The 24,975-nt window shown below is 49.9% G+C and overlaps 1 protein-coding gene across 11 annotated transcripts in view; it reads left to right on the forward strand.

Moving 5' to 3' along the window:
• OSBPL10 (oxysterol binding protein like 10) overlaps positions 1-24,975 on the forward strand; it is a 321,796-nt gene that overhangs the window by 270,272 nt on the left and 26,549 nt on the right. For 10 of the 11 annotated variants that reach the window (XM_067005845.1, XM_067005851.1, XM_067005843.1 and 7 more), the window contains one exon: positions 17,151-17,300. The exons of the other annotated variant lie outside the window; for it this stretch is intronic. In XM_067005845.1, coding sequence (XP_066861946.1) covers positions 17,151-17,300 — 150 coding nt within the window. The remainder of the gene's footprint in view (positions 1-17,150; positions 17,301-24,975) is intronic. 11 annotated transcript variants of the gene reach the window in all.

Raw genomic sequence — 24,975 nt, forward strand, 5'->3', positions numbered from 1 at the left:
GAATGAAATAATGTCATTTGCAGCAACAGGGATGGACCTAGAGATGATCATACGAACTGAAGTCAGTCAGACAGAGAAAGACAAATACCATGTGATATTAGTTATATGTGGATTCTAAAATATGACACAAATGAACTTATCTATGAAACAGACTCACAGACATAGAGAACAGACTTGTGGTTGCCAAGGGGGAGGGAGTGGGAGAGGGAAGGATTGGGAGTTTGGGATTAGCAGATGCAAACTACTATATTGATATACAGGATGGATAAACAACAAGGTCCTACTGTACAGCACAGGGAACTATATTCAACATCTTATGATAAATCATAATGGAAAAGAATGTGAAAAAGAATATATATACGTATAACTGAATCACTTTGCTGTACAGCAGAAATGAACATTGTAAATCAACCATACTTCAATAAAATACATTTTTTATACTGTGGGATTATCATATTTAGCACAAAAAGAGCACAGTAAATTTTAAGGTATGAATGTCTCCGGTAGGACCCACACTCTTTTAAATATTACATTGTCTCTTCCTTTTTTAGATCATTCTGATGCACAGAATTTCCATCTCTCCAGCATAACACAGTCCTGTGATGACTCTCAAAGCCAGGCTTTCTGTCACCTGGTTAGACATTTGAAAAATGCTCTGTTCCTGAACGATAAATCTTCATCCCATTCATAATGGGTGATAATGAAACACATACCTCTTGTGAGTTTAAAAATACCCCATGGTAGGTGATATTTAACTGAATATTTTACCATGCTATAATCCAATGTCTTTAAAACTAAAAAACAATTTAACTTCTGACGTTAAGTACTTCTTTTTTCTACAAGACACTAGATAGAGCCTGTTTTCTCTGAGATGCTGTTCCCTAAGTTTGTTAGTTTTTACTGAAATCAAGACATGATAGACAAATACCAGGGAGTTTTTAAGAGAAGTGAAGAATCTAAAATTATCCAAGCTTGAGGTTGTTTCTAAAATTCCTAGCTTTTGATCTTCTTGTGGTACTAAATCATTGGATCTTCTGAGAGTCAGAAATTCCCAAAGGGGGTAGTAATCCAGAAACTCTACCCCTTGAAGTGAAATGGCATAGATTTCCCTGATTTTGGTCCTTGAAGGCTGGGATGCATCTGTGTGTGTATTGATATGTGCCTGGCACACAGGAGTCCCCTGTGAATGATGTCTCTGGTGGCCTGGACAGAGCGTTATCTGCAGAACAGTTTTAATGGGCTTTGCCTTTTCCATTATTCATGGTGCAATCCCTTTTTGCCTGCAAAGAAGAGTAAATGCCTCTTGCTTCCAGTGACTGGTAAATCAAAACTATTCTGTGTGGCTTCCCTGGTGGCGTAGTGGTTGAGAATCCGCCTGCCAATGCAGGGGACATGGGTTTGAGCCCTGGTCCGGGAAGATCCCACATGCCGTGGAGCAACTAAGCTCGTGTGCCACAACTACTGAGCCTGCGCTTTAGAGCCCGTGAGCCACAACTGCTGAAGCCCACGTGCCACAACTACTGAAGCCCGTGCACCTGGAGCCCGTGCTCTGCAACAGGAGAAGCCACCGCAATGAGAAGCCTGTGTACTGCAACGAAGAGTAGCCCCCGCTCGCCGCAACTAGAGAAAGCCCGCGCACAGCAACGAAGACCCAACACAGCCAAATAGAAATAAATTTAAAATAAACAACTATTCTGTGGTTTGTGGTGCCACTGGTTATCTCCTTTGAGTTATCATCCCCTCCCCAAATTTCCATTGGAGATAATCAATTGAGAATTTCTAAGCAAGAGGCAGAAAGGATGAAAATGGACAGATGGAATTCAAAGTCAGAATTAAATGACCACCTGGTGTAACTACTGATGCCCTCTTCTAGTCAAAGTTTATAGCTTTCTGATCCTGGGCCTCCCTGGTGGTAGTGGTTGAGAATCCACCTGCCAATTCAGGACATGGGTTCGAGCCCTGGTCCGGGAAGATCCCACATGCTGTGGAGCAACTAAGCCCATGCACCACAACTACTGAGCCCGCGTGCCATAACTACTGAAGCCCGCGCACCTAGAGCCTACGCTGCGCAACAAGAAAGCCACCACAGTGAGAAGCCCGCCCACCGCAACGAAGAGTAGCCCCCGCTTGCCGTAACTAGAGAAAGACCGCGTAGCAATGAAGACCCAACGTAGCCCCCCCAAAAAATAAATAAATAAATAAAAGCAAAAAAGAGTTTATAGCTTTCTGATCCTGTTTTTGGGCCATCAGGTGAAATTTCCAGAACCTGGTCTAATGTTGAGAAATACAACTTCCTTCTTCAACTTATGCCTACACAAGATTTTGATAGAAGTTGTCCATTTGTCCGTGTTTGACCCCATGTCCACACTGGCCACTCAGGATTGGGTTTGGGGAATCAGAAGAGGCCAGTGACATATTTCCTGCTACATCTTTCCCGGCTGCCAGGCCTCTAACACACCTGCTACTTTTCTGGGCTGCTCCCCGGAGCCCCTATGGCCTGGGATCATTGGAGCAGCGGTTTCTCAAGTGCTGGCGTGCATTCCAATCACCTGGGGGGCTTGGTAACACTCAGGTTCTCCAGGGGGAGGGGAGGAGGTGGGCTGGAAGCCTACAGTGGGCGTAGAGTTTCAATTCTGCAAGATGAAAAAGTTCCAGGAATCTGTTGCCCAGCAATGTGAATAGAGTTGATACTACTGAACTGTACACTTAAAAATAGTTAAGGTGTTAGAAAAAAAAGTAATTGAATATAAAGTGATTTGTCATAACTCATGGAACTATGCACTAAGGCCTGTACATTGCACCACATATAAATTCTATTTCGATTCAAAAATAAACATCAAAACACAAACATAACACAGGTCTGGGCCCCCATCCCCACAAACAACACAGGTCGGGAAGTCTGGGATGGAGCCCAGACTTTGCATTTCTGTCAAGTTCCCAGCGATGCTGAGGCTGCAGGTTCGGGACCATGTGTTAGGCCTGATCCGGAGCTCCTCCTGCTCCATTCTGCATCCCCTCCTTGCTTTGCATCCTTTTTCCCTGTGCCTGCCTCTAAGTACGGGCCCACGACTGCATAATGTGTGGAAGAAGTAAGGTGGTCTAGCAATTAGTGGCATCAAGTGTAGACTCTGAAAGGACCACTAAGGGGGTGCCATCGACTTTAGTCTCTGTGTTTATTTTCCGAATAGAGGCATTCACCATCTGCAGAATCAGAAGAAATCCATCACCCAGCGCAAAACATAAATCATTAACAACTGTGGATATAGAAAACCAGAATTCTGTTCTTGATGTGCATCCATGGTTACGAAAGAAGCAAATCACAGGGGGACACCCCCCCACCCCCGATATATCATTCCGTCGTCTTTTTGTTTCTTCGGTGAATGTGCTTGTAAAATGGTTCATCTGTGGTTCAGTAGGAATTTTAGAGTTTTAAAATGATCTGTTCTCACTGAGCCTTTTAGTACCAAAATGTTAAGAAAAGATAGGCAAGGCAGTAACCTGTGAGCGACCCAGGCGAGGCTTCCATGTGGGGTGTTACAGGAGGGAGGGATTCCCTCTCCCCCGGGATCATCAGAGCCTGCATCAGGGCATGGGTGCTCTTTCTGCAGAGAAATCACAAATGGTGGGAGGCATGGAAATGAGTTGGGAGGACATTTAAAGTGTAGAACTTGGGACTTCCCTGGTGGCGCAGTGGTTAAGACTCCGCACTCCCAATGCAGGGGGCCTGTGTTCCATCCCTGGTCAGGAAACTAGATCCCACACGCATGCCGCCACTAAGAGTTCGCATGCCACAACTAAGCAGCCTGAGAGCCGCAACTAAGGAGCCCGCCTGCCGCAACTGAGACCCAGTGCAACCAAACAAATAAATAAATAAATATTAAAATAAAGTGTAGAACTTGTGCGATGATGACAATATTTTCTTTGCCAACTGACCAGTATGGTAGCCAGCAGCCACCTGTGACTGCTAAGTACTTACAGTGTGGCTGGTTAAATTGTATTTCATTTTAATTAATTTAAATAGCTACTTGTGGCTGGTGGCTGCCGCGCCGGGCAGGGTAAGTCTAGGCTGGAGGAGGATTAGGTGAAGAGCAGGAGGGGATGTGACAACAGGGGTCTGGGGGTGGAAAGCCCGAAATGGCGGGCTGAGTGAGTGGATCGTTTTCTCTAGGCAAATGGGATGACCTTGAAGACTTTAAATAGAGAAGCGGATGTTTTGGGGAAGAACATTCTAGTGGTGCCATATGAAACAGAGCGTAAGAGCAGGGGTCTGGAGCAGATGAGAATCTGGGAAGTGTTCGGATCCTATGAGATGTGCCCGAGGCCCAGCGTGTGATGGCAGAGAAATGGGAGAGGGAAGGGATGTGTAAGCGGGTGGGTGGCGGGGTGCTGGGGCACTGGGGAGGTGTCTGTGAACCTGCAGTCCTCAAACCTGGGTGACAAGGAGGATGGTGAGTGAAACAGAGAAGGCGGAGTGCTGCAGGGGCCCGTTGAGGTGTGGGAGGTGAGAGGCTAGTGGCTCTTTCCCACTTGAATGATGCTGCGTCTGAGTCTCCTCTGTGGCTCCTGGTTGACTAAAACAATGCCACCTGTAGACATCGCGTCCAGTTTTGCTGCTGGCTCCATTTGCTCCCTCCAGAGCTTGCTTCTTCCTTCTGAACTGCCTGCCGCCGCCTAGCTGCTCCCCCATGGCTCCTGCGGAGCTCACTGTTGACCGTGCAATTGGGAACCCACACCAGCCACTGTCCGCACAGAGGCTGCAGGCCCAGGGGGGACCAGGCCGTGGCCTACGCCGTCTGTGCTCCTCTCCTGTGTCTCACACAGAGCCTGATGGGTCTGTTTGTGGAATAAAGGGAAGGGGAGTGGGGGACATTTGCTGTCACTCCCAGTGCACGCCGTTCTCCCTCACGTGGAACCGTGGCTTCAGGAAGCTTCCAGAATGGTTCTCAGTGCCCGTCACCCCTGCGACAGTCACATCGTGGCTTAATGAACAGGCCATTCCTTGGGGCCTGGTTTATATTCTTCAACCTCTTAGTGATCGTCAGTAGTTGCTCACTTCCAAGGGGGGAAGCCGAGTGTGTATTTACTCATTCAAGGAATATGTCAGTGTCAAGTCCTATCTTTGTTGATAGAGACACAACAGTGAACAAAACACAGCCTGGTTCTTGTGAGCTGACCTTCTCCAGGGGACAGAGGTGATCAATCAGCATGTGATACGATCAGTGCCAGGAGGGAAGGAGCAGCTGGGGGTGGGGGTGGGGCATGATGGGGAAGGTGGGGAGGACAGTGAGGTGACATTTGAGTAGAGATTTGAGTGAAGGGAGGGAGGAAGCCATGCAGGAATCCAGGGGGAGAAGGGTGGTAACAGCAGGTGCAAAGGCCCTGAGGTAGAGGTGCACTTCATGTGTTCTAGGAACAGAAAGTGGCTGGCGGGGCCTGAGGAGGGTGGGGGAGGGGTGCGGTGGGAAGGAAGGTAAGAGAAGCAGTGGGGCGAGATCACATGGAGTCTCGTGGGCCCCAGTAAGAACTTTGATTCTGAAGGAAGTGGGGAGTGTCTGGAGCATGAGTTAGAGGATCTGCTTTATGACTGAAGATGCCTCTGGTGGTTGCTGTGAGGAGACTGAGGCCATAGAGGGGGTGCGGGAGACTTGCTGGGAAGCTGTTGCAGTAAATGAGAGCTGATGGTGGCCTGTGCCAGGGAGTGGAGGTTGTAAGAGTAATCGGATTCCCGATGCAATTAGCAGGGTTTGCTGGGGGCTGTGGTGTTGGTGGAACGTGAGGAAGACTGGAGTCAGGGGTGGTGCTGAGGCTTTTGGCCGAGTGGGCTGGACCAATGAAGTTGCCATTTCCTGAGACAGAGGATCACGTTTTGGAGGTATGAGTTGAAAGGTGTGTTTTGGATATATTATGTTTAATATGCCTATTAGGTAGCGTGTTAATTTTCTATTGCCGCTGTAACAAATTATCACAGACTTATTGGTTTAAAACAATGCAAACTGATCGTATTATAGTTCTGTAGGTCAGAAGTCCGACATAGGTCTCACGGAGCTAAAATCGAGGTTTTTCTTGGAGGCTCTAGGGGAGACTCCATTTCCTTGCCTTTTCCAGCTGCCAGAGGCTACCTGCTTTCTTTGGCTTGTGGTTCCTTCCTCCATCTTCAAAGCCAGCAATGCTGCATGTCTGACGAGTTTCTATGGGTACATTTCCTCCTTCTGACCACAGCCAGGAAAGAGTCTCGAATTTTAGGGATTTCTGTGATTCTGTTGGATCCGTCTAGATAACCCAGGATACTTGCCCTGATTCCAGGCTTTAATCACATCTGTAAAGCCACTTTTTCATGTAAAGTAACATATTCACAGGTTCCAGGGATTAGGACGTGGACGTGTCTGGGAGTCCATTGTTCTGCCTAATAGCTCAGGGGGTGTGGATAGACAGTTGGACACACAAAGCTGGAAGTCAGGGGAGAAGGCTGAACTTGAGATATAAACTTAGAAGCCATCAGTGTACAAATGGTTTAGAGCCACGGCATCAATCACCTGGGCTTTCCAAGGCAGTGAGTCTAGTCCTAAGGTCAAAGCCACATACAGTCTGGGCTGAGCCAAACCTCCCTGTCACGTCACTCTGGTTGGAAGGGACCCGCCTTTCTCTGCGGCCCTAAGCGCTGCTCTTTGGTGAGACTCAGGCCAGAGTCTGGCTCTGTACACCTCACCTTCCTTCTGGCCTCGTTTGACTTTGCATCATGTGTCCTTTTATTTTTTTTTAAATTTTAAAATAACAGCTTTACTGAGATATAATTCACATGCCATGTCAGTTCACCCATTTGAAGTGTGCCATCCTGTGGATTTGAGGGTGCTCCCAGCTATGTACCACCAGCACCACAGTCAGCTTTAGGATGTTTTCATCACCCCAAAAGGAACCTTACCTCTTAGCTGTCACAGTGAGGTGACATTTGAGTAGAGATTTGAGTGAAGGGAGGGAGGAAGCCATGCAGGAATCCAGGGGGAGAAGGGTGGTAACAGCAGGTGCAAAGGCCCTGAGGTAGAGGTGCACTTCATGTGTTCTTGGAACAGAAAGTGGCTGGCAGGGCCTGAGGAGGGTGGGGGAGGGGTGCGGTGGGAAGGAAGGTAAGAGAAGCAGTGGGGCGAGATCACATGGGGTCTCATGGGCTGTCATCTCAAATCCCCCTGTCCTTCCATCCCCCACCAACCACTAATGTACTTTCTGTCCCTGTAGATTGGCCTGTTCTGGGCATCTCATAAGTGGGATCACGTCATAGGTGGTCTTCTGTGACTGGCTGGCCTTCTCATTTTAAATCTGGATTTCGTCCTTGTACTCTCCAATTTTCCCAATTTTTCTTTAGCTTTATTCATTCAGTCCTTACAAATTTTTTTTTTAACTGAGCAGCTATTATAAAACCAGGCTTTGTGTTGGGATTCTAGAAATGAAAGCCTGAGTAAGACAGGCTTCCCATCATCACGGAGCTCTGGGTTGGGTAGGCTGACAATGCCATAGCTGTCACTCTCCCCTCCTGAGCTCCCGGCTGATGTTGTTGCTGGATCAGGGCATTCTTCCTCCCAGATCCTGGAGGAGGCTTCTAATGCACATCGACCCAGAGCCCTAAGCAGCCAGCCCTGATCATCAGTGTTCCTGCACCCAAAGAGAGCTGACTGTGCTGCTCCGACAGGAAAGCAGATAGATGGGCCGTTGCACAAACACAGTTGGGTAAGTGCCAAACTGGGCGCGGACAGGGTGCTTAGGGATTCCTGCTTAGGATGGAGGCATCGTCTCTGCCTCCGTGAAGCATGGTTGAACTAACTAAGTCTTGAATGATGAGTTGGGAACTTACCAGTCCCACCCAGGGCTGGAGCAAGAAAGGTCCTCCAACAGATCCCCGCTAGTTGAATGCAGAGACCGTGGCTTAAGACCACATCCTTCTGTCTTCAGTATCTCATGCAGTGCTTTGAGTTCGAGGCAGCTGGTGCAATGGTAACTCGTTCAGGCCTGGTGACTGCTTACCCTTCAGCCCACCCCAAGAAGGAGGGTGGGGTCCTTTTATGTCTTAAACCACCACTTTTCCTCTTATCAGAGGCCAGGAAGGCTAGGATGGGTCTCAGGGAATTTCTTCCTTACCTTTCCTGGGTAGCCTTGGATGGCAGGCATCCCCGTCCTGTCACTCCCTGCAGACCACAGCAGGTCTCCTGAGGCAGGGGATGGCCTGCACTGTCCGATTCACTGTCCTGGCTACTGTGTGTTTGTCCCATGGGGTTCCCGGATCTGCATGTGACTCTAGGCTGAGATTTGCTGGAGGGTGGATTTCTATGAATCCCTTCCTGCTGCAGCCCCAGGTCCAGTGATGCTACCTCGTGGTCAGGGCCATGGACTCTTTGGGGGGCCTGGACCTTTGCAGCTCCAGAACCCTCGGTGTCATCATTGATGGGGAGGGCCTGGGAGACAGCATGGGCGGCATCCTGCAGCTTCCAGAAGGATGCTGCCGGGATGGGAACGAGCACAAGCAGGGGTGGTGGGCACTTCAGCTGTGGGTTCTAGATCCCCATGGCCGCAGGTCCACCATGTGCTCATGAGAATGCCACAGCCTCACGAGAGCAACAAGCTTTTGCTCAGTGTTCCGTCTGCACCCACTTCCCGTGCCCTGACTTCCCCGGGCCCCTCAGCAGCCCTTCAGGGGTTGGGTGGTACCATCTCCACTTCACAGGTGAGGAGACAGCCTGCCACGTGGAAGGTGGCGGATTCAGGGTTTATGTCCAGGGCCGCCTCTCTGCAGCCACCGCGCAGAGCTCTCCCTGGATGCTTTGCTGCCTTGCAGAGCTGTGGTGATGCATCCTCTTTCTTCTCCTTCTCGTGACCTTTATCCCCATCCTCAGGGGCTTCCTGTGAGTTGGGGAGCGTGACCCGTGCTGCTGGTGCCACCCAGGACTAGGGCACGGTGGGCGTGCCCCTTTACCCCGCCAGAGCTTTGCTGAGCCCTCGGCCCAGCTGTGAATTCAGTGCTGGGCTGGGCTGGAAAGGGCTGGACTTTTGCTGATGGAGAAAAGGCCATAAAGCACTGGATGAGGCGCTGGCACTTTGCTTGACGTACCACGCTGGCACCCTTCCCTTGATTCCTGGTGCCCACATGCCTGGGCCAGGAGTCCTGCTGATGTGCTTCCAACACCTCAACTGCAAAATAATCACCTCCCTCTTTGTTTGCGGCTACTGCTTCCTTTTTCCTTTGCGGTGCTTTCTTGAGGTTTCCTTTGCTCCTTCGCAATTCCTTTCTTTTCTGTTATCATTTAAAATGATTTTCAAGTAGACACACGGATGCTGGAAAAGGGTTGGCGATTCTCCTCCCTCTGAATGCTTACCTCACATGTCTTGAAAGGAACGCTTTTTTTTTTTTGTGGTATGTGGGCCTCTCACTGTTGTGGCCTCTCCCGTTGCGGAGCACAGGCTCCGGACGCGCAGGCTCAGTGGCCATGGCTCACGGGCCCAGCTGCTCCGCAGCACGTGGGATCCTCCCGGACCGGGGCACGAACCCGCGTCCCCTGCATTGGCAGGCGGACTCTCAACCACTGCGCCACCAGGGAAGCCCCGAAAGGAACGCTTTTTGAATCTTCTTAGTGTGATGTTCCCTATGACCTTGGCTGATGACGAATGTACCCACCCCCTCCACCCCCCTCCCTGGAAGCAACTTCCTTCCACCTTCCAGGATGTGTTTGATTTAAAATTAATCTTTCTGCAGGTCGACCCCTTTGCTCACGACGAGCATCTGTCCTTGCAGTCTGTGAGAGCCAAGTGTGGTAAATGTGTATGTATGTGTGGGTAGAGCCAGAAAGCCAGCGCGTCCACTGGGAGGCGACAGAAGGATTATGATGGCAGTGGCAGCCAACTCAGTGCCCCCCAGATGGCAGCTGGGGCCAGCAGGCTGCTTGGACCTGCTTGTACTTGAACCTGTCAAGGATAAGAGCCAAGTTCTCTGTCAGGTCCCTCCCACCCCGCCACAGTGGCCTCATTATACCTACCTCCAAATGGCCACATAAAGTCCCCTAATTAAGGGTGTGGCCTCCGAGGCCCAGTCGGTGGCCTGGCTTCGACGTGGCTCCACAGAGAGGACGGTACATGTGAGGAGTCTTCAGCTGCCACCCTGCGTCAGGGCCGAGGGCCGTCAGCCGGACCAGATACCGTCCGAAGACGTGTGGCCGACGGCAGCCCTCTGGCACAACTTGTGACCAGAGACAAACATCCATCCGTTCCGACCGAGAGCCCTTCCACCGAGCAAGGATGGCCTACTTTGGGGGGATTAGAGACACGCACAAGAGAGACTCTTCTGGAGGAGAAACCCCGCCTGTGCTGAGTGTGGGGAGAACAGTAGGTCCCCAGGAGCAGCCACTGCACGTTCAGAGGACAAACTTCGCGTCTGTGTCTGTCCTTGGGAGATAACTGTTCCAAGCGTGTGGTAGGGAGGGCCATGCACTTGACAGTCACGGGGTAGACGTTTCCTATTGGGGAATGAGGGCCAGAAATTACTGGTGGAATTTGCTGGATGTCTGGCTGCCTTTGGGGGTTCCAGGCTCTTCTGATGCTTATTGACTTGGGCCCCAAGTTGGATTGGGTCCTCGGATCCAGCTGTGCCAGTTCTTGTGACCTGGGGCTGTCAGGCGGGGCTTCTTAGGATTTACTGATAAAATGTTACTGATCTGAAGATGCGCTCTGAGGACCAAGTAATGGTTGTGATAACTTGGCTAAATACACTGTGAATACTGAGATGAAAAAATGACTAGAAATTAAAGAGACAGTAATACCATTATCATTAGAAGCAAAAAGAAATTGGTTTGGTTGTTGGTCCCTGGGTACTTGTACCTCTTAGACACTCAGACCCTCTTGCTTTTCTTCCAGTATTCCCTGCATTTCCTTTCTCCATGTACCCACCCTCCCAGTCTCTCTGACCCTCTGTCCATGTTTCACGTTCCTATTTTTCCTAAAACCTCTTATTTTCTGGAAGACCAGCTTCTCTTGACTTTGATCCTCTAGTAAGCAAAAGCAGACTCGCCCTGGTGGCCGTGATTGCATGCCATTGCAGGTTCTGTGTAGATGTGGGCTTGAGAAGCGCGTTGCGTAGGAGGACACGTCATTTCCTGGCTACTCTTCTGCCTGCTGCTGTGATACAGACATTGTTCTCATTTGAGGGTGGTGACGCTCTGGGTCTTCTTCCCTGCTGCTCACCTTTCGCTGACCCCCAGAATACCAGAGAGTCTTCTTGACATGGCTGTGTTCCCCCCTTTTCCTGTAAGGACGATATCTGGGCTACGTTGGGTTCTTGCATTCAATGCCAAGGTTCTTTGGGATGGCACAGCCCACCCGTGCTTCCATGCCAAGGTACCAGCGTGTGGGGAGAGACGCCAGGCTTTAAAAATGATTGAGCTGAAGTGTGTTCGCTGCCAGAGGAGAATGTTCATTCTCTAGCTGGCTTTGTATCTTGGTCAGGTAGAATTTCAGGAGAGTGGTGGCTAACTTGAGCTCAGGGGATTATGTTTTTCTGTTGAAGACGTTGTTTAGTTAAGAATACCTCTTCCAGGATGCTTATTTACCTGGCAGAAGATGGCTATAGGAGTCCATCCTGATCCTTGCTGGAGGAGACCCCTCACACCTGCATGTCTGTGTTTTCAGGGCTCTTTGTGGAGCTGCTCCCCACCCAACAGTGAAAAAAGCCTTTTTGAAAGGCTGGGTAATGCACAGGCCTCTCTCTTAATGCCTTGAGTCTCAGGGTTCAGCCCTTTAAGGCATTAGGTTAAAGAAGATGTTAGTACAATGGATCCAACTGCTTATACTGGCCCCAGCTGTCTGAGGGCCAGGTCTCAGTTAAGAAAGAAGGAGAGATCATTGTGAAGAGAGACGTACACCATCTGAGGAAGGGAAAATAGGACCGAGGCCTGGGAAGCAGGGGTGGATTGGGGAGCGTGAGGTGGAGTGAGGCCTCCGACAGGGAATAGAATGGACTCTAAAGATAAATGTCTGTTTCCTGGGTTGTTGTTTTTTTTTTTTTCCTGGAAATAATCACATATGTGTATTGAATAAAAGAGGTTGGAATTTCAGTCTTGCTTGGAATTTGCATGTGTATTGAAGAATTAAAATTTTGTGAAAAAGAGAGACGCTAAGAAAGTTCAATGTCTCCCCTACACTGGTGTCCCCCTTGACAAGACTGCTGGACCCACATAAACCTAACTCAAGTCACGGTGTTGCTTCTGGCTTTGGTCCTCGGCCCTTGGAGGAGCTTCCCCCTATCAGATCAGGAGTAGAGGTTGGTGGTAAGGCAGGGGCACATCTGCAGGTGCTGAGACCATCTTTGATTCGACCACTTCCCACCCAGAGAGCCCATCTCTCTTCCATGACCCTTCAGACCTTGCGAGGCCTGAAGTCAGCCCCGGGCAGATACCCTTCTAAGAATCCAAGGAGAGCAGGACCCTCTCTCCATAAAATGCTCAGACACACAATTTGTATATGAAATGTCAAGGGTATGGGTAGGTACCTTAACGAGTGTCCACAGGGCCCAGATTAAGTCCCAGAGACATGTTCCACAGAACTGTCAAATGGTTACATTTCCTTGGTTCTGTCTTTGTTTCTTTTCTTTTTTGGGGGCAGAGATAATATCATTTTAAAAGTTGTTTTTAAATGACAATAAAACAAGCCAGAACCTAAAAAAAAAAAAAAAAAATCCTTGCTTTAAGGCCCAGGCCACTGCTGAGCTACCAGGGGTGCCCCTGGACCCCAGCTGCCAGGTGGCCTTTTCCTGTCCATCACCTTTGCTTGTCCGTCCCCCCCATTTGCTAATGAGGCAAGAGTCACTGGGTTGTTGTAGCACCCCACGTCCTGCGGTACTCATGTGGTAACAGTACTGAGTCATAATTTTTTGTTTCTGTGAAAAACCTCTTTTTTCCAAAGCCTGCTTCTCTTTACAACATATTCTGATTCCATCTTATCTTCAAGTTTGTGTACATTTTTACGGTTCAGGCTGGCTCATTTGCAAAGCTCTCTGGGGAACGGCAGTATTTAAAGATTCTTCTTGCTTGAGTCTTAGGAACTTTCTCAGCGTTATGAAGCCATTTCTTATTTTCAGTTTTCTTCTGAGGTGGAGAAAGACCGTTTTGCCACCTTTGATCACCTCGGGACAGATGTCATCACTTTACAAGCAGAAATCCATTGGTGTTGGAGGGTGTGGGCATACAGGGGTACCCAGGAGAGGAGCAGATCTTGATGAACGGGAGGGTGAGGATGTGATGAGCACGTGGGCCTGACTGTGGAAAGCAGACTTGGATCCACTGACCGCTACCGTTGTTGTGGATTTCACAGCAGAACAGCAGCATCTGCAAACCCTTGACCCTAAAAGGGAAGGTTTTCTGTCTTCAAAACTCCATCAAGGGCTTCGCTGGTGGCGCAGTGGTTGAGAGTCCGCCTGCCGATGCAGGGGACACGGGTTCGTGCCCCAGTCCGGGAAGATCCCACATGCCGTGGAGCGGCTGGGCCCGTGAGCCATGGCCACTGAGCCTGCACGTCCAGAGCCTGTGCTCCGCAACGGGAGAGGCCACAACAGTGAGAGGCCCGCGTACCGCAAACAAACAAACAAACAAACAAAAAAACTTCATCAAAACCTGGTTCTTCGAAATCTCCATTTCTCAGAGCCCCTGCTAACCATGGGTGCTTTGCGGGTGCCAACAGATTGGTGTTTACACAGCCAGTTGACCTCCTTCAGACCGACATGGCCTGTTGGGAACCCCTACCCTCCATCCATGCGCCCCCGTTTTGGACCCACACCAAGGGGTGGTCTCACCTTCTGCATATGGACTTGAGTTCCAGTGTGGGTGGAATTGGGGGTGTCCTCTAAGATGTTCACTGACAGTGTGATGAATGAAACCAGCTTTTTAAAAAAAAAACCCTGATTATTTACTCAAGGTTGGATAAGAGAATTTTTGCAAGTTTTCCGAAGCTGCAGGAGACAGAAATGTTGCTGGATCCTTGTTTAAGCTTAGGGCACCGTTTGCTAAGGGTCTGTGCCAGTGAGAGGATGTGTGTCGGGCTCCCCGTGGCCTTTCCTCTCTTGGCGGGACTTCAGGGCCCCCAGGAGCTCTGGCTGCCAGTCGCCCTGGAGTGAGTCAGCTTCTGAGGCCTGTGCACCAGCCTTAATTCTCCTTGCTGGAGCCAGTGTCCCTGATGGCATCACCAGACACAGGAAATGTGATGTTGATTGAAGTGGGACAAGCTGGAGAGGTTTGAGTGCACAGTAATGTATCTTCTTCGTATGATGTGGCAGGAGCTTGCAGAAGGCGTCTTGGCTCCTGGAAATCAGGGACCAGCTGGGTTTGGTTTCCAAGGAAGGCAGACAACAGGAGAGGTTTGGTCCCAGTGGTCTATAAGCATCTCCCTGAGAGTGTGGCAGTGGGTGGGAGGGGTGCACTGGCTTGTGGGCAGATGGGAAAATCACACTTTCAGAAGAAAGAACAATTCTTCACTTCATAAAACTTACTTGAGCTATTGATTTGTTTAGTTTACAATCAGTGCTTTGTGAGAGCAACTAATTTCAAGCAGGAACAATTGCACTCCAAGTGGAGCTCCTTTTCTCTCTCTCTTTTCTTTTCTTTTTTTTTTTTTTTGCGGTACGCGGGCCTCTCACTGTGTTGTGGCCTCTCCCGTTGTGGAGCACAGGCTCCGGATGCACAGGCTCAGCGGCCATGGTTCACGGGCCCAGCCGCTCTGCGGCATGTGGGATCTTCCCAGACTGGGGCACGAACCCGTGTCCCCCGCATCGGCAGGCGGACTCTCAACCACTGCGCCACCAGGGAAGCCCTGTTTTTTGTTTTTAATTTTAATTTTATATTGGGTATAGTTGATTAACAATGTTGTGTTAATTTCAGGTGTAAAGTGATTCAGTTATACACATACATGTATCTGTTCTTTTTCACATTCTTTTCCCATGGAGCTCCCTTTCTTGTTGAGATGTATAAGGACCTTGAAAGCTACACCCACCCCCTTGAGTGCAGGATGGTAGCGTGATTTGCTTTCGATTGTCCTTTTTCCTCCCACACAAGATACCCAGGCCTTGCCCTCTCCTGCTCTGCTGCCCTGGGTGGAGGTGATGTCTGCTAATATAAGTGACCACCCAGCAGGTTACTGCAAAGGAAGTAGCAGCTCCATCACCTTGGCATTGAAGGGAGTGTATCTGAGCTCTCTGGCTTTGGTGGCAACTGACGGGAAATGCAAACTCACAGTGAATGGAGACAGCCACCCTTTATTTTATTTATTTATTTTTTTTGCGGTATGCGGGCCTCTCACTGCTGTGGCCTCTCCTGCTGCGGAGCACAGGCTCCGGACGCGCAGGCCCAGCGGCCATGGCTCACGGGCCCAGCCGCTCCGCGGCATGTGGGATCCTCCCGAACCGGGGCACGAACCCGTGTCCCCTGCATCGGTAGGTGGACCCTCAACCACGGCACCACCAGGGAAGCCCGACAGCCACGCTTTAAAACTTGCCTGAAACCCAGAGGAGGGGGAAGGAGCAGGGAAGGTCAGGAGGGCAGGTATATTGGAGGGTGGCCCTGCTTTAGCCCGTCAGACTCGTAACCACAGTGACCTTGGCTGCCATGGGCACTGCAGCACAGGAGCTGAAGGTGGAGGAGAGGTAGGGGGCTTCCGGGCATTGACAGCAAGTGCTGGTTCCTGTCCCTCTGTCTCTGATTTCCCATTGTGGAATCAGGGTGGCCCATGGCCCCAGACTCCCCCTCTGGTTGGTCTTCTCTGGACCATGGTGGGGGTCAGGGGCCCTCAGTTATTTCAGTATATCTAGCAAAGTACCTTTCCAATGATGTCACATAGCAAACATGACATGAGTCTAGGGAACCAGGAACATGATGGAAACTTGATTTGTGGTTGGAGGAAAGCCCCATGGCCTTGGGAATAATTTGAGCAGTATGTCTATGGTAAATGTCCATTTCAGCTGAAATTTTTAAAATGCTACCCCAGTGGAAAGAGCACCATATTTCCTCTGGAGTGTTGGTGAGGAAGGACAATTATAAACACCTTGATCGCTAAATAACTTTTGTGTTTTGGAAGTAGATGAGATGGTTCTGTCTAATGAGATTGAAAATCATTAGTTTTTGCTTGGCTATTTGGGCAAGCCTGTATCCTTTTATATTAAAATGTTTGGGCTCTGGTGTTTCTGTATGTTAAGTTCATTTCGTCTGACCAATCAACAGTAATTAGAAACAATTGTGTAGTGTTTTGTGTAGCGTTCTTTTGCTGACGTAGAAACAAGTACTATGAGAACATACATAAATGAAGAATGGTGAATAGGATTATTTCTTTCAACAGAATTGTGAGGACAGCTGTAATTGTAGCCAGAGTTCTTGGTAGTTAGGCATTAGAAAATCATGCACTCAGCAATCTACCTTGCATATTTTATTAACTTGCCTGCTTTCTCTGTAATTTGGAAAACTGGAATCAAGCAATTGAATGAATAAAACTTGCATCAAGGGAAGTGCAGGGTCTGTTAGCCAGGTTGAAGCTTAGCATTATTATAAATTTTGGACTTTTTCTTTACATTTTCATTTTTGTTTCCCTCCATAGATTAATGCTAGCACTGAGCCTTTTTTTTTTTTTTTTTTTTTTTTTTTTTTACTTGCTGTAGTGATAGTCACTAATGGGGATAGAAATAATTTCAGAGTAAATTTTCCCATAAATAAGCTAATGTCAGTTTCAGGGGTGTGTCTGACTTTTGCTTATAAACAGAGAAATTTATATTCGCTATAGTGCCCTGGGGTTGTACAAGTTAACAGGAGAATATTATTTGGGAATAGCCAAGGTGAAGGGACTCACACTTGAATATTATAGTTAGTTTCTTAGAGGGCAGGAAGCTTTCTTGTCAGGGGAGGTGCTTAGGCTAGAAGGTTCACTCAGAGGTGAGGGGAAGATGAGAGGGGTCCTCAGGTGCTTAAAGGTGGGGCCTGCACCCCAAAGATCATCTTCTGCCCACGACCGGGAGGACTGGTTTATGGAGAAACTCTATCTGGGCAGGCTTGGGCTCTCTGCCCTTGCCAAGCACATGGGTTCGGTGCTGTGCTTCTTGCTTCTCAGGACCAAGCTGGTGATTTTTACTGATGATCTCGTTTTAGCCAAACTCAGGCCCCGAATTGGTTTTGTCAGAAGATGAGAAAAGTGACACTGAAGATCAGGAAGAGACAGAAGTGGGCGTCATGGAGGATCAGCGCAGTGTAATCCTTCACCTCATTTCTCAGCTCAAACTTGGAATGGATCTGACCAAGGTAGGTGGGCGTGTCCCCTGGGGCTTGTGGCCAGTCGTCTGGGTGCCTTCTGTCCCTCACAGGCTTTCCCGCTCGGGAGATCGGGGATGCAGAGTGGGGAAAGGTCAGAGCTGCGGTCAAGTATGGATGTTCCAGGGATTATTGGAAAGGATATTTTATGTGAATGATCATCTCCAGAGCATGAGCCTTGCATTTGCTTCTCTGGAGGAGCTGCGATGCTTCAAGGGCAGGGAAAGCACACAAGATGATAAAGACAATTCAAGATGGGATTTCTTTGTCTCCTGCTGTGTCCTAGAGAGGATTAAAGGTGACCTAGAGAGATGGACGCGGCACATTGGCCACAGAGAGAAAACAGGAGGAAGGAAATGGCGTGTGGGCAAGAGTGAGGCTGCCTCCGCCTGTACCCCCACCACCCCCGCCCTGCCTCTGGGCACCTGGCCACCTCCTGTTGCTGGCCGTCATTGGCCTTAACCCCACTGATGATCCAGACCTCACTGCCCACGTGGAGAGCTGTGTGCCTGCTGGTTGGTAGACACGCAATAACTCTTGTTGGTGCTGCGCCCATCCCGGGAAACCTCGGCGAGAGGACCCAGCGTCCTCCATACTGATGGCCGGGGTGATGGCCCCCGTGGAGCCTCCCCCGCCTCTGGGCAGTGGCTTCATTCTGGAGGCGAGAGGGAAGGCGGCTCTGTGTGCAGCTGAGAGGTGTGTGGGCATCGAGAGCATTGTGGGTGGTGGGAGATGCCTGGATTCGGCTGTCCAGCCCACCCGGGTTCCCTTGCCCATCCTGATGCTGATGCCGAAAGCTCGGGTTCTTTGCACTGGTGCCGAATCGAATCTTGGAGACAGAGTTTTGGGTGAAGTAGAAAAGCATAGCTTTATTGCTTTGCCAGGCAAAGGGGGGGACACAGTGAGCTCCCACCCCTCAAAACTGTGTGTCCCAAACCGGGAGGTAAGTAGTTCAAGGGTTGGGTTGCTGATAAGGATCAGGGTATGTGCAGGGCCTGCGCTCCTCCAGTCTGGCCTCAGGTGGTCTTCTCTGGAATGAAGAATGCTAACATTTTCCATTCGTTGGGGGTTTTCTTTCTGTAGAAGAGCTCAAAGATAGTGTTATGTGTATCCCTTGAGGCGGAACCAGGACCCTGCCCCAAGGCTGCACTATTATTTCCTGGCTGCTCCTCCCTTATCTCTGCATCCCCTCCCTTCCCTGATTAACAACTGTTTGAAAGCTTCCATGCCCTGGAGCCCCACAGGGTCCTGCTCAGTTTCGGTAGGTGCAGGTAGGTGCATCTGATTAGGAGGGAGGGACGTCACCATGGGGAGGGTGTGCTGGGAATGAAAGTTCTGGATCCAGAAGCCCTACTTAAAATGGTTGGAGCCCCTGAAGGCGCAGCCTGGGGAAACTGCCTTGAGGGTCGTGGGCTTGTTTGGCTGCAGGGAAGGGGCTGGATTCCGCGAGCTCAGCTTGGCCTGGAGGCCAGACAAGCGAGAGGGAGGGGGCAGGTGAGACAGGCTCTATGAAGAGGAAGGTGACAATAGGGAGCCTCAGAGAGGACAGAAAAGCCTTTTCTTGGGGATGTTCTCATGGGTTTGATCATGAGGGAGTCTGACATCCTGGGAACCTGCACTACTTTCCATGGGATTGGGGGCCCATGCTGAGCAGTGTGGCCTGGAAGGTTCCCTTGTCTCCCCTTTCCCTGCCCTCTGCTCCACACACCAAGCTTGGGCTCCATACACCAAGCTGACATCCTGCTGCCTTCCCTTAATTTTTGTCTCCTGGCCGTGTAATTTGCAATCTTTTTGCTAGAAGAATCGTTTAAGTGCTTGCCTTTCAAAAAGCCCCCTCTCTGATTCCTGTGGATGGTGTAGACCACTCAGACGGAGCCTTGAGTGAAGAAGACCTGGGGGCTGGAATCTGGGCTGTGACATCGCTAATTTGACCCCAAACCATGTTTCCAAACTCTGGTTCACAGCCCGTGGTGTGGGTTGTAAAACCAATTTAGTGGGTCAGATGATCATTTCTAAAAAATGAAATAAAATACATTAGAAAATACCAGAGTGTACAGCAGGTGAAACTTTTTAGTTCTGTTGATACATGTGTACTGGGTCACCATGTGAAACATATTTGCACCATGGGTCATATTCTGTGATTCAATGTAGACTCCTGAGTGATACAGGAGTGAGACTGTCAGGGAAACCGAAGTTGCCCAGGTCAGATGTGGAGAAACCCAACAGCACTGAGGGGACTGTATGACGGCTGGTGGAGTGTCTCAGAGACATCACCTTCTGGCTCCTGTGTTTTATTTTTTAATTTTTTTTATTTGGCTGTGCCGCACGGCATGTGGGATCTTAGTTCCCTGACTGGGGACCAAATCCATGCCCCCTGCAGTGAAAGCTCGGATCCTAACCACTGGACTGCCAGGGAAGTCCCTCTTGTTTTAAAATATGGAAATCATGAGAAGTGTACATCGCCTTTTCCTAAAAGAGCAAATGTGTTTATCCAACAGTCAGCTCTCAGAAAGAAAAACTTTTCTAATCTATTGTTTATTAACTTATTTACTGGGAAGAAGCTGTTATTCAGAAACCAAGGGAACATTTGACAAGCTGAAATACTTGTGAAAGGAAGCAGGAAACCTTTTTTTGTCCCATGAGGCTTTTGGGCTTTTGTTGCCCTGCCCTGTAAAAATGTTGATGAAATTGTATCTTTCCGTTTTTAAAAAAATTTTTATTGAAGTATAGTTGACTTACAATGCTGTGTTACTTTCTGCTGTACAGCAAAGTGATTCAGTTATACATACATATACATTCTTTTCCATTACGGTTTATCATAGGCTATTGGATATAGTTCCCTGTGCTATACAGTAGGGCCTTGTGGGTTTTTTTTTTTTGGTTTTTTTTTTTTTTTGCGGTACGCGGACCTCTCACTGTTGTGGCCTCTCCCGTTGCAGAGCACAGGCTCCGGGCGCATAGGCTCAGCGGCCGTGGCTCACGGGCCCAGCCGCTCCGCGGCATGTGGGATCTTCCTGGACCGGGGCACGAACCCATGTCCTCTGCATTGGCAGGCAGACTCTCAACCACTGCGCCACCAGGGAAGCCCTATTTCATTCTTTTTAATGGCTGAGTAATATTCTATTGTCAACATGTACCACATCTTCTTTATCCATTCATCTGTTGATGGACATTTAGGTTGTTTCCCTGTCTTGGCTATTGTATATAGTGCTTCTGTGAATATAGGGGTGCATGTATCCTTTTGAATTATGTGTTTTTCCAGTTATGTGACCAATAGTGGGATTGCTGGGTCATATGGTAGTTCTATTTTTAGTTTTTTTGAGGAACCTCCATACTGTTCTCCATAGTGGCTGTATCAATTTACATTCCCGCCAACAGTGTAGAAGGGTTCCCTTTTCTCCACACCCTCTCCAGCATTTGTTATTTGTAGATTATCTCTTTCCTTATCGTCTCTTCCCCTCTTCTTGGCTCTTGTCTATGTCATTCAGTTAAGCTTGTGCAAAGCTGGCAGTGGACGAGCTTGGCCTGAATGGCACTTGGTTCGATGAGCAGGCACCCTGGAGAGGTTACCTTCCTCGACTTGAGGATGAAGCTCTGATCTCTCTGTAAAATAAGTGTGCAGCCCCATCTTTGTGGAGGTGTCCAGCACAGCTGCATTCCCAGGTCACCAGCCTCACTGGGCCTTGAGTGCTGTATTTTGCTTTAGTTCATTAACAGTGGTCATCAGTTTCCTGGGCAAGTGACCAGTGGGGTTGTACAACACCCCATGCTCAGAAGCATCCCAGGCTTGGTTTACTGCTCTGCTGTTGCTGTCTTGAAATTCTTAATCATTTTGAACAAGAGGACTCTTGCATTTTTGTTTTTCACTGGGTCCCCCAAAGCAGGTATCTGGTCCTGCCTCCAGAAGCACCTTGGTGTGTCCTCCTTCCTCAGTTGTGGTTCCAGAAGCCCAAGTTGCTGGTGAATTCCTCCACTGGATAACCTGCTACAATTGCACAAATCATGGGTAGCCCAGGAAGGAAAACGAGGGAGAAAGGAGGAGCCACAGAAGATGGAGGGCACAGAAGGGCTCTTTGATGAAGGGACATGTAGGTTGAGCCTGAAGGGTGAGTGGGCAGTAGTGGAAGGAACTAGAGGAAGGGCATTCCTGGCAGAGGGAACAGCATGGGCGAAGCCAGAGAGCGCAAGGCGGTGAGGCTGGGGAGGAGTGTGTGCTGGCGGGGCATGGGGAAACCTGGAGTGGGGGCTAGGGTCAGATCTGCAGAGCCTTGTGGGCTGTTGAAGGAAGGTGAACTTGATCCTGAGGGTGATGGGAAACTTTTGGAGGCCTTGGAGCAGGTGAGAAACATGTGTTGTTCAGAGTTGCTGCTCTGCTAATTTGTGGGCTCCAGGGAGGCGGGGGCACAGGATGCAAGGTTGAGCTTGGGGGTTTGTGACAATTTTTACCGTGTTTTCAGGGTTATGAAAGGCAGCTGTCAGTAATGCATGTGCTCTCTCATCTAACAAGTACTTATTGAGTACTACACCTGCCAGGTACTGTTCTAGGCACCTGCAGTGAACAAAACAGTTAGAATCCATGCCTCGCGGAGCTTGTGTGATGGTGGAAAGAGACAGACCATAAACTAGAGAGAGAAAAGAAAAGAATGTGGAGATGCAAACACAGTGGAGAGACACATAGCATGGCGGTTGGGGATGGAAAGCTGATGGGGCCGGTGAGCCTCTTAGATGATCCGCTCAGCACAGGATTCTCCAGGTGTCACTGGAGTACAGGCCAGGTGAAGATGAGGAAGCCAGCCAGGTGACCATGTAGTGGAAGGCTGTTCAGGCCAGTGGGGTCAGTGAGTGGACAAGGCCCAAGGTGGCCCTTGCCTGGCATTTTGAGGACGAGCAGGGAGGCCACTGTGTCTGGATCAGAGTTGACCCGCGTGGGTTGGCAGGAAATTAAGTTGGCAAGACAACAGGGGCTGGATCAGAGGGCCTCGCTGGACATTGTGAGGACTTGGGGTGTTATTATGGATGATGTGGATGGCCGTCGGAGAGTTTTGAACAGAGGAATGCAGGGCTTTCCTTGTATTTTAAAAAGATTATTTTGACTCTTTTGTAGAAAGCAAACTGGGACAGGGCAAGTGGGGTGCAGGCAGCAGGGTCAGGGTGGGAATGGAGGAGGTGACAGACAATGGCAAGGGCAGTGGCAGTTTCTGGGTGTACTTAGAAGACGTGCCAGAGGGCTACAGGTATCCTTTTTGCATGTGGTTTGGTTGTAAGGTATGAGCAGAAGAGGAATAAAGAATGACTCTAAGATTTCAACTTGAGCAACCGGAATAATAAATATCAGAGCTGCTGTTTGTTTCAGTGACCTATTGCTGAGGGATTGACCACCCTAAATGAAGTGGCTTAAAATAACCATTCTATTTATGTTCACAGTCTGGGCTGGGCTCGGCTGGGTGGCTCTTTTGCTGGTCTTGCCAATGGTCACTCGTGTGCCTGTCATCAGCTGGTGGGGCTGGTTGTAGGCTGAATGTGTCTGGGACAGCTGGGCCTCTCTCTCCCCATGATGTCTTGTAACCTTTCTGTCTCCATGAATCCTTCCCACATGGTCTGTCCAGCTGGGTTGCCAGACTCTTACACGGTGGCTCAAAGCTCCCAGGAGGGCCAAGCTGGATACTGATAAGCTTTGGGCCCCAAACTGACACTGTGTCACTTCCACTCTGTTGATTAAAGTGCCACAAGGGGACTCTGCAGGGGTGTGAATTCCAGGGGCTTGGGTTCATCGAGGGCCACCCGTGGAGCAGACCACCAGCCCCGCTTACCAAGCGGGGAGAGGCTACGGGAAGAGGAGGTTGGGGTGTTTGGGGGGATATCCCAGATTCAACCTTGGGTCTCGGGGATCCATTCACCTCTGCACCCAAGTTGAGAGGATGTGTAGGCAGCTGAGTATAGAAGCCTGGGGTTTGTGAGCGAAGCTTGGGTCCCAGTTTGAGAGTGAACAATGTGCAGAGGGTGGTCCAACTTAGGAGATGGCAACCCCCCTTTAGGGAGTGAGTAGAGGTGGAGGGGGAAAGTCCAAAGGCCGAGTCCGGGGAATCTCCAGTATGTGAAGGCTGGAGAGATGAGAAGGGTCCAGCAGAGGAGACTGAGGAGGGTCAGCTGGGGGTGGGGAGGGTGGGGATGAAGCAGAGGAACATGATGACATGAAGTCACACACAGGCAGTGTTTTAAGGAGAAGGGAGTTCTCCGCTGTGAGGCACTGCTGCTGACTCGCCTGCAGAGGGACCATTGCCTTTGTTTTGGTCAAAGTTTGATTAGGTGGCTTCAAGGGAGGATGGGGAGGAAAGTGGTGACAGGGAGTAAAGATGGCGTTTCAAGGAGCTTTGATGCAAAAGGGAAGCAGAAAATTGGGACGAAGGTCTGGAACTGAGAACTTTGATTTCTGAAGATGTTTGAATGCTGATGGGAACGGTCGAGGGGCGGGGATGCCTGTGGGAACTTGAGAAGGGGGAGGGGGCCTGGGATCCCGTGCGGGGCGGAGGGTCTGTCCCTAGCTAGGACAGCCCACCGTTGTAGCAGGAGACAAGCAGCAGAGCGGAGGGGCGGGGACCCTGGGGGACCCTCAGGAGAGCTCTGTGTTTATGCACGTGGCTCTGAGCTGTTACCTTGCTTCTGAATGTCTGCCTGTAAAGCAGGGATAATCGCGTCTTGTTCCCACATCTGCACAGTCACGTGTCAACGGGACACGTAAGGATTCTAGGTCACGAATTTAAAGTGAGACCAGCCAGCATGTGTCTTTTCTCCGGGTAAGCTGAGCTGCCAGGCTGAGGCTCGGAGAACGTGAGGAAGTGGATTAAACCAGAGTTGGGGTTTGCTGGCTGACCCCCCCACCAGAGGGAGGGAGGGCCGAAGGGCCGGAGGGTGGTAATGGTGGCAGATCAAGGGAGTGAGTGTCAGGTGGGGCAGGGACGCCATGCTGGGCGCGGAGGGAAATGAGGCGACGGGATGGTGGACCTGATGGGGTCGTGGGGCTGGGGCTGCGATGGAGTGAGCTGGACGTACGGGGCGATGGGAGGAGGGGGGTGCTTGAAATTGAGATGGGGGGGTTGTGGGGAACAGCGAGGTCCAGGGTGGGCCTGTGACCTCTGTGGATTCCTCAAGGGATTTGGTCTAAACTCAAATTTTACAGATTCAGATGGGACAGAGATCTGCTGGAAGAGGGGGTTGTGAGACCTTCCAGAAGGCATAACTGATTCCGTAGAGCAGGTGGGAGTCTGGGGCTGCAGACTGTGGTTGAAACTAGTGCAAAGCAAAGGTGGATTGAACCCTCCTTGGGTGCCCCGTGCACATCCTGTCCTCAAGGATGTTAGACAAGATTTGTACATTGAGAGAGAAGCTTGCTGAGATCGTTGTGAAGTTTCTATGATTCTTAAAGAATTATTTAAATGGTTCCAGTAGAGCTGTTTGTTGAACCAAGAGGAGACATGGTTTGTGGTTGCAGTTTGTGTGCCCCCTGGATAGAGAATTGCCTTACGACAGACACCCATGTGCCCGCCACTGGGTTCAAGGATGAGAACATTCTCATGGCCTGTGTTCCTGTTCACGGACGCATAACCTCCCCCCAGGTCGCTGCGTTGTCTTGTACTTCCTCCACAAGTGGCTTCTTGGTGTTATAATG

Source organism: Kogia breviceps, chromosome 10 (genome assembly GCF_026419965.1).
Source record: "Kogia breviceps isolate mKogBre1 chromosome 10, mKogBre1 haplotype 1, whole genome shotgun sequence".
Classification (NCBI taxonomy): Eukaryota; Metazoa; Chordata; class Mammalia; order Artiodactyla; family Physeteridae; genus Kogia; species Kogia breviceps.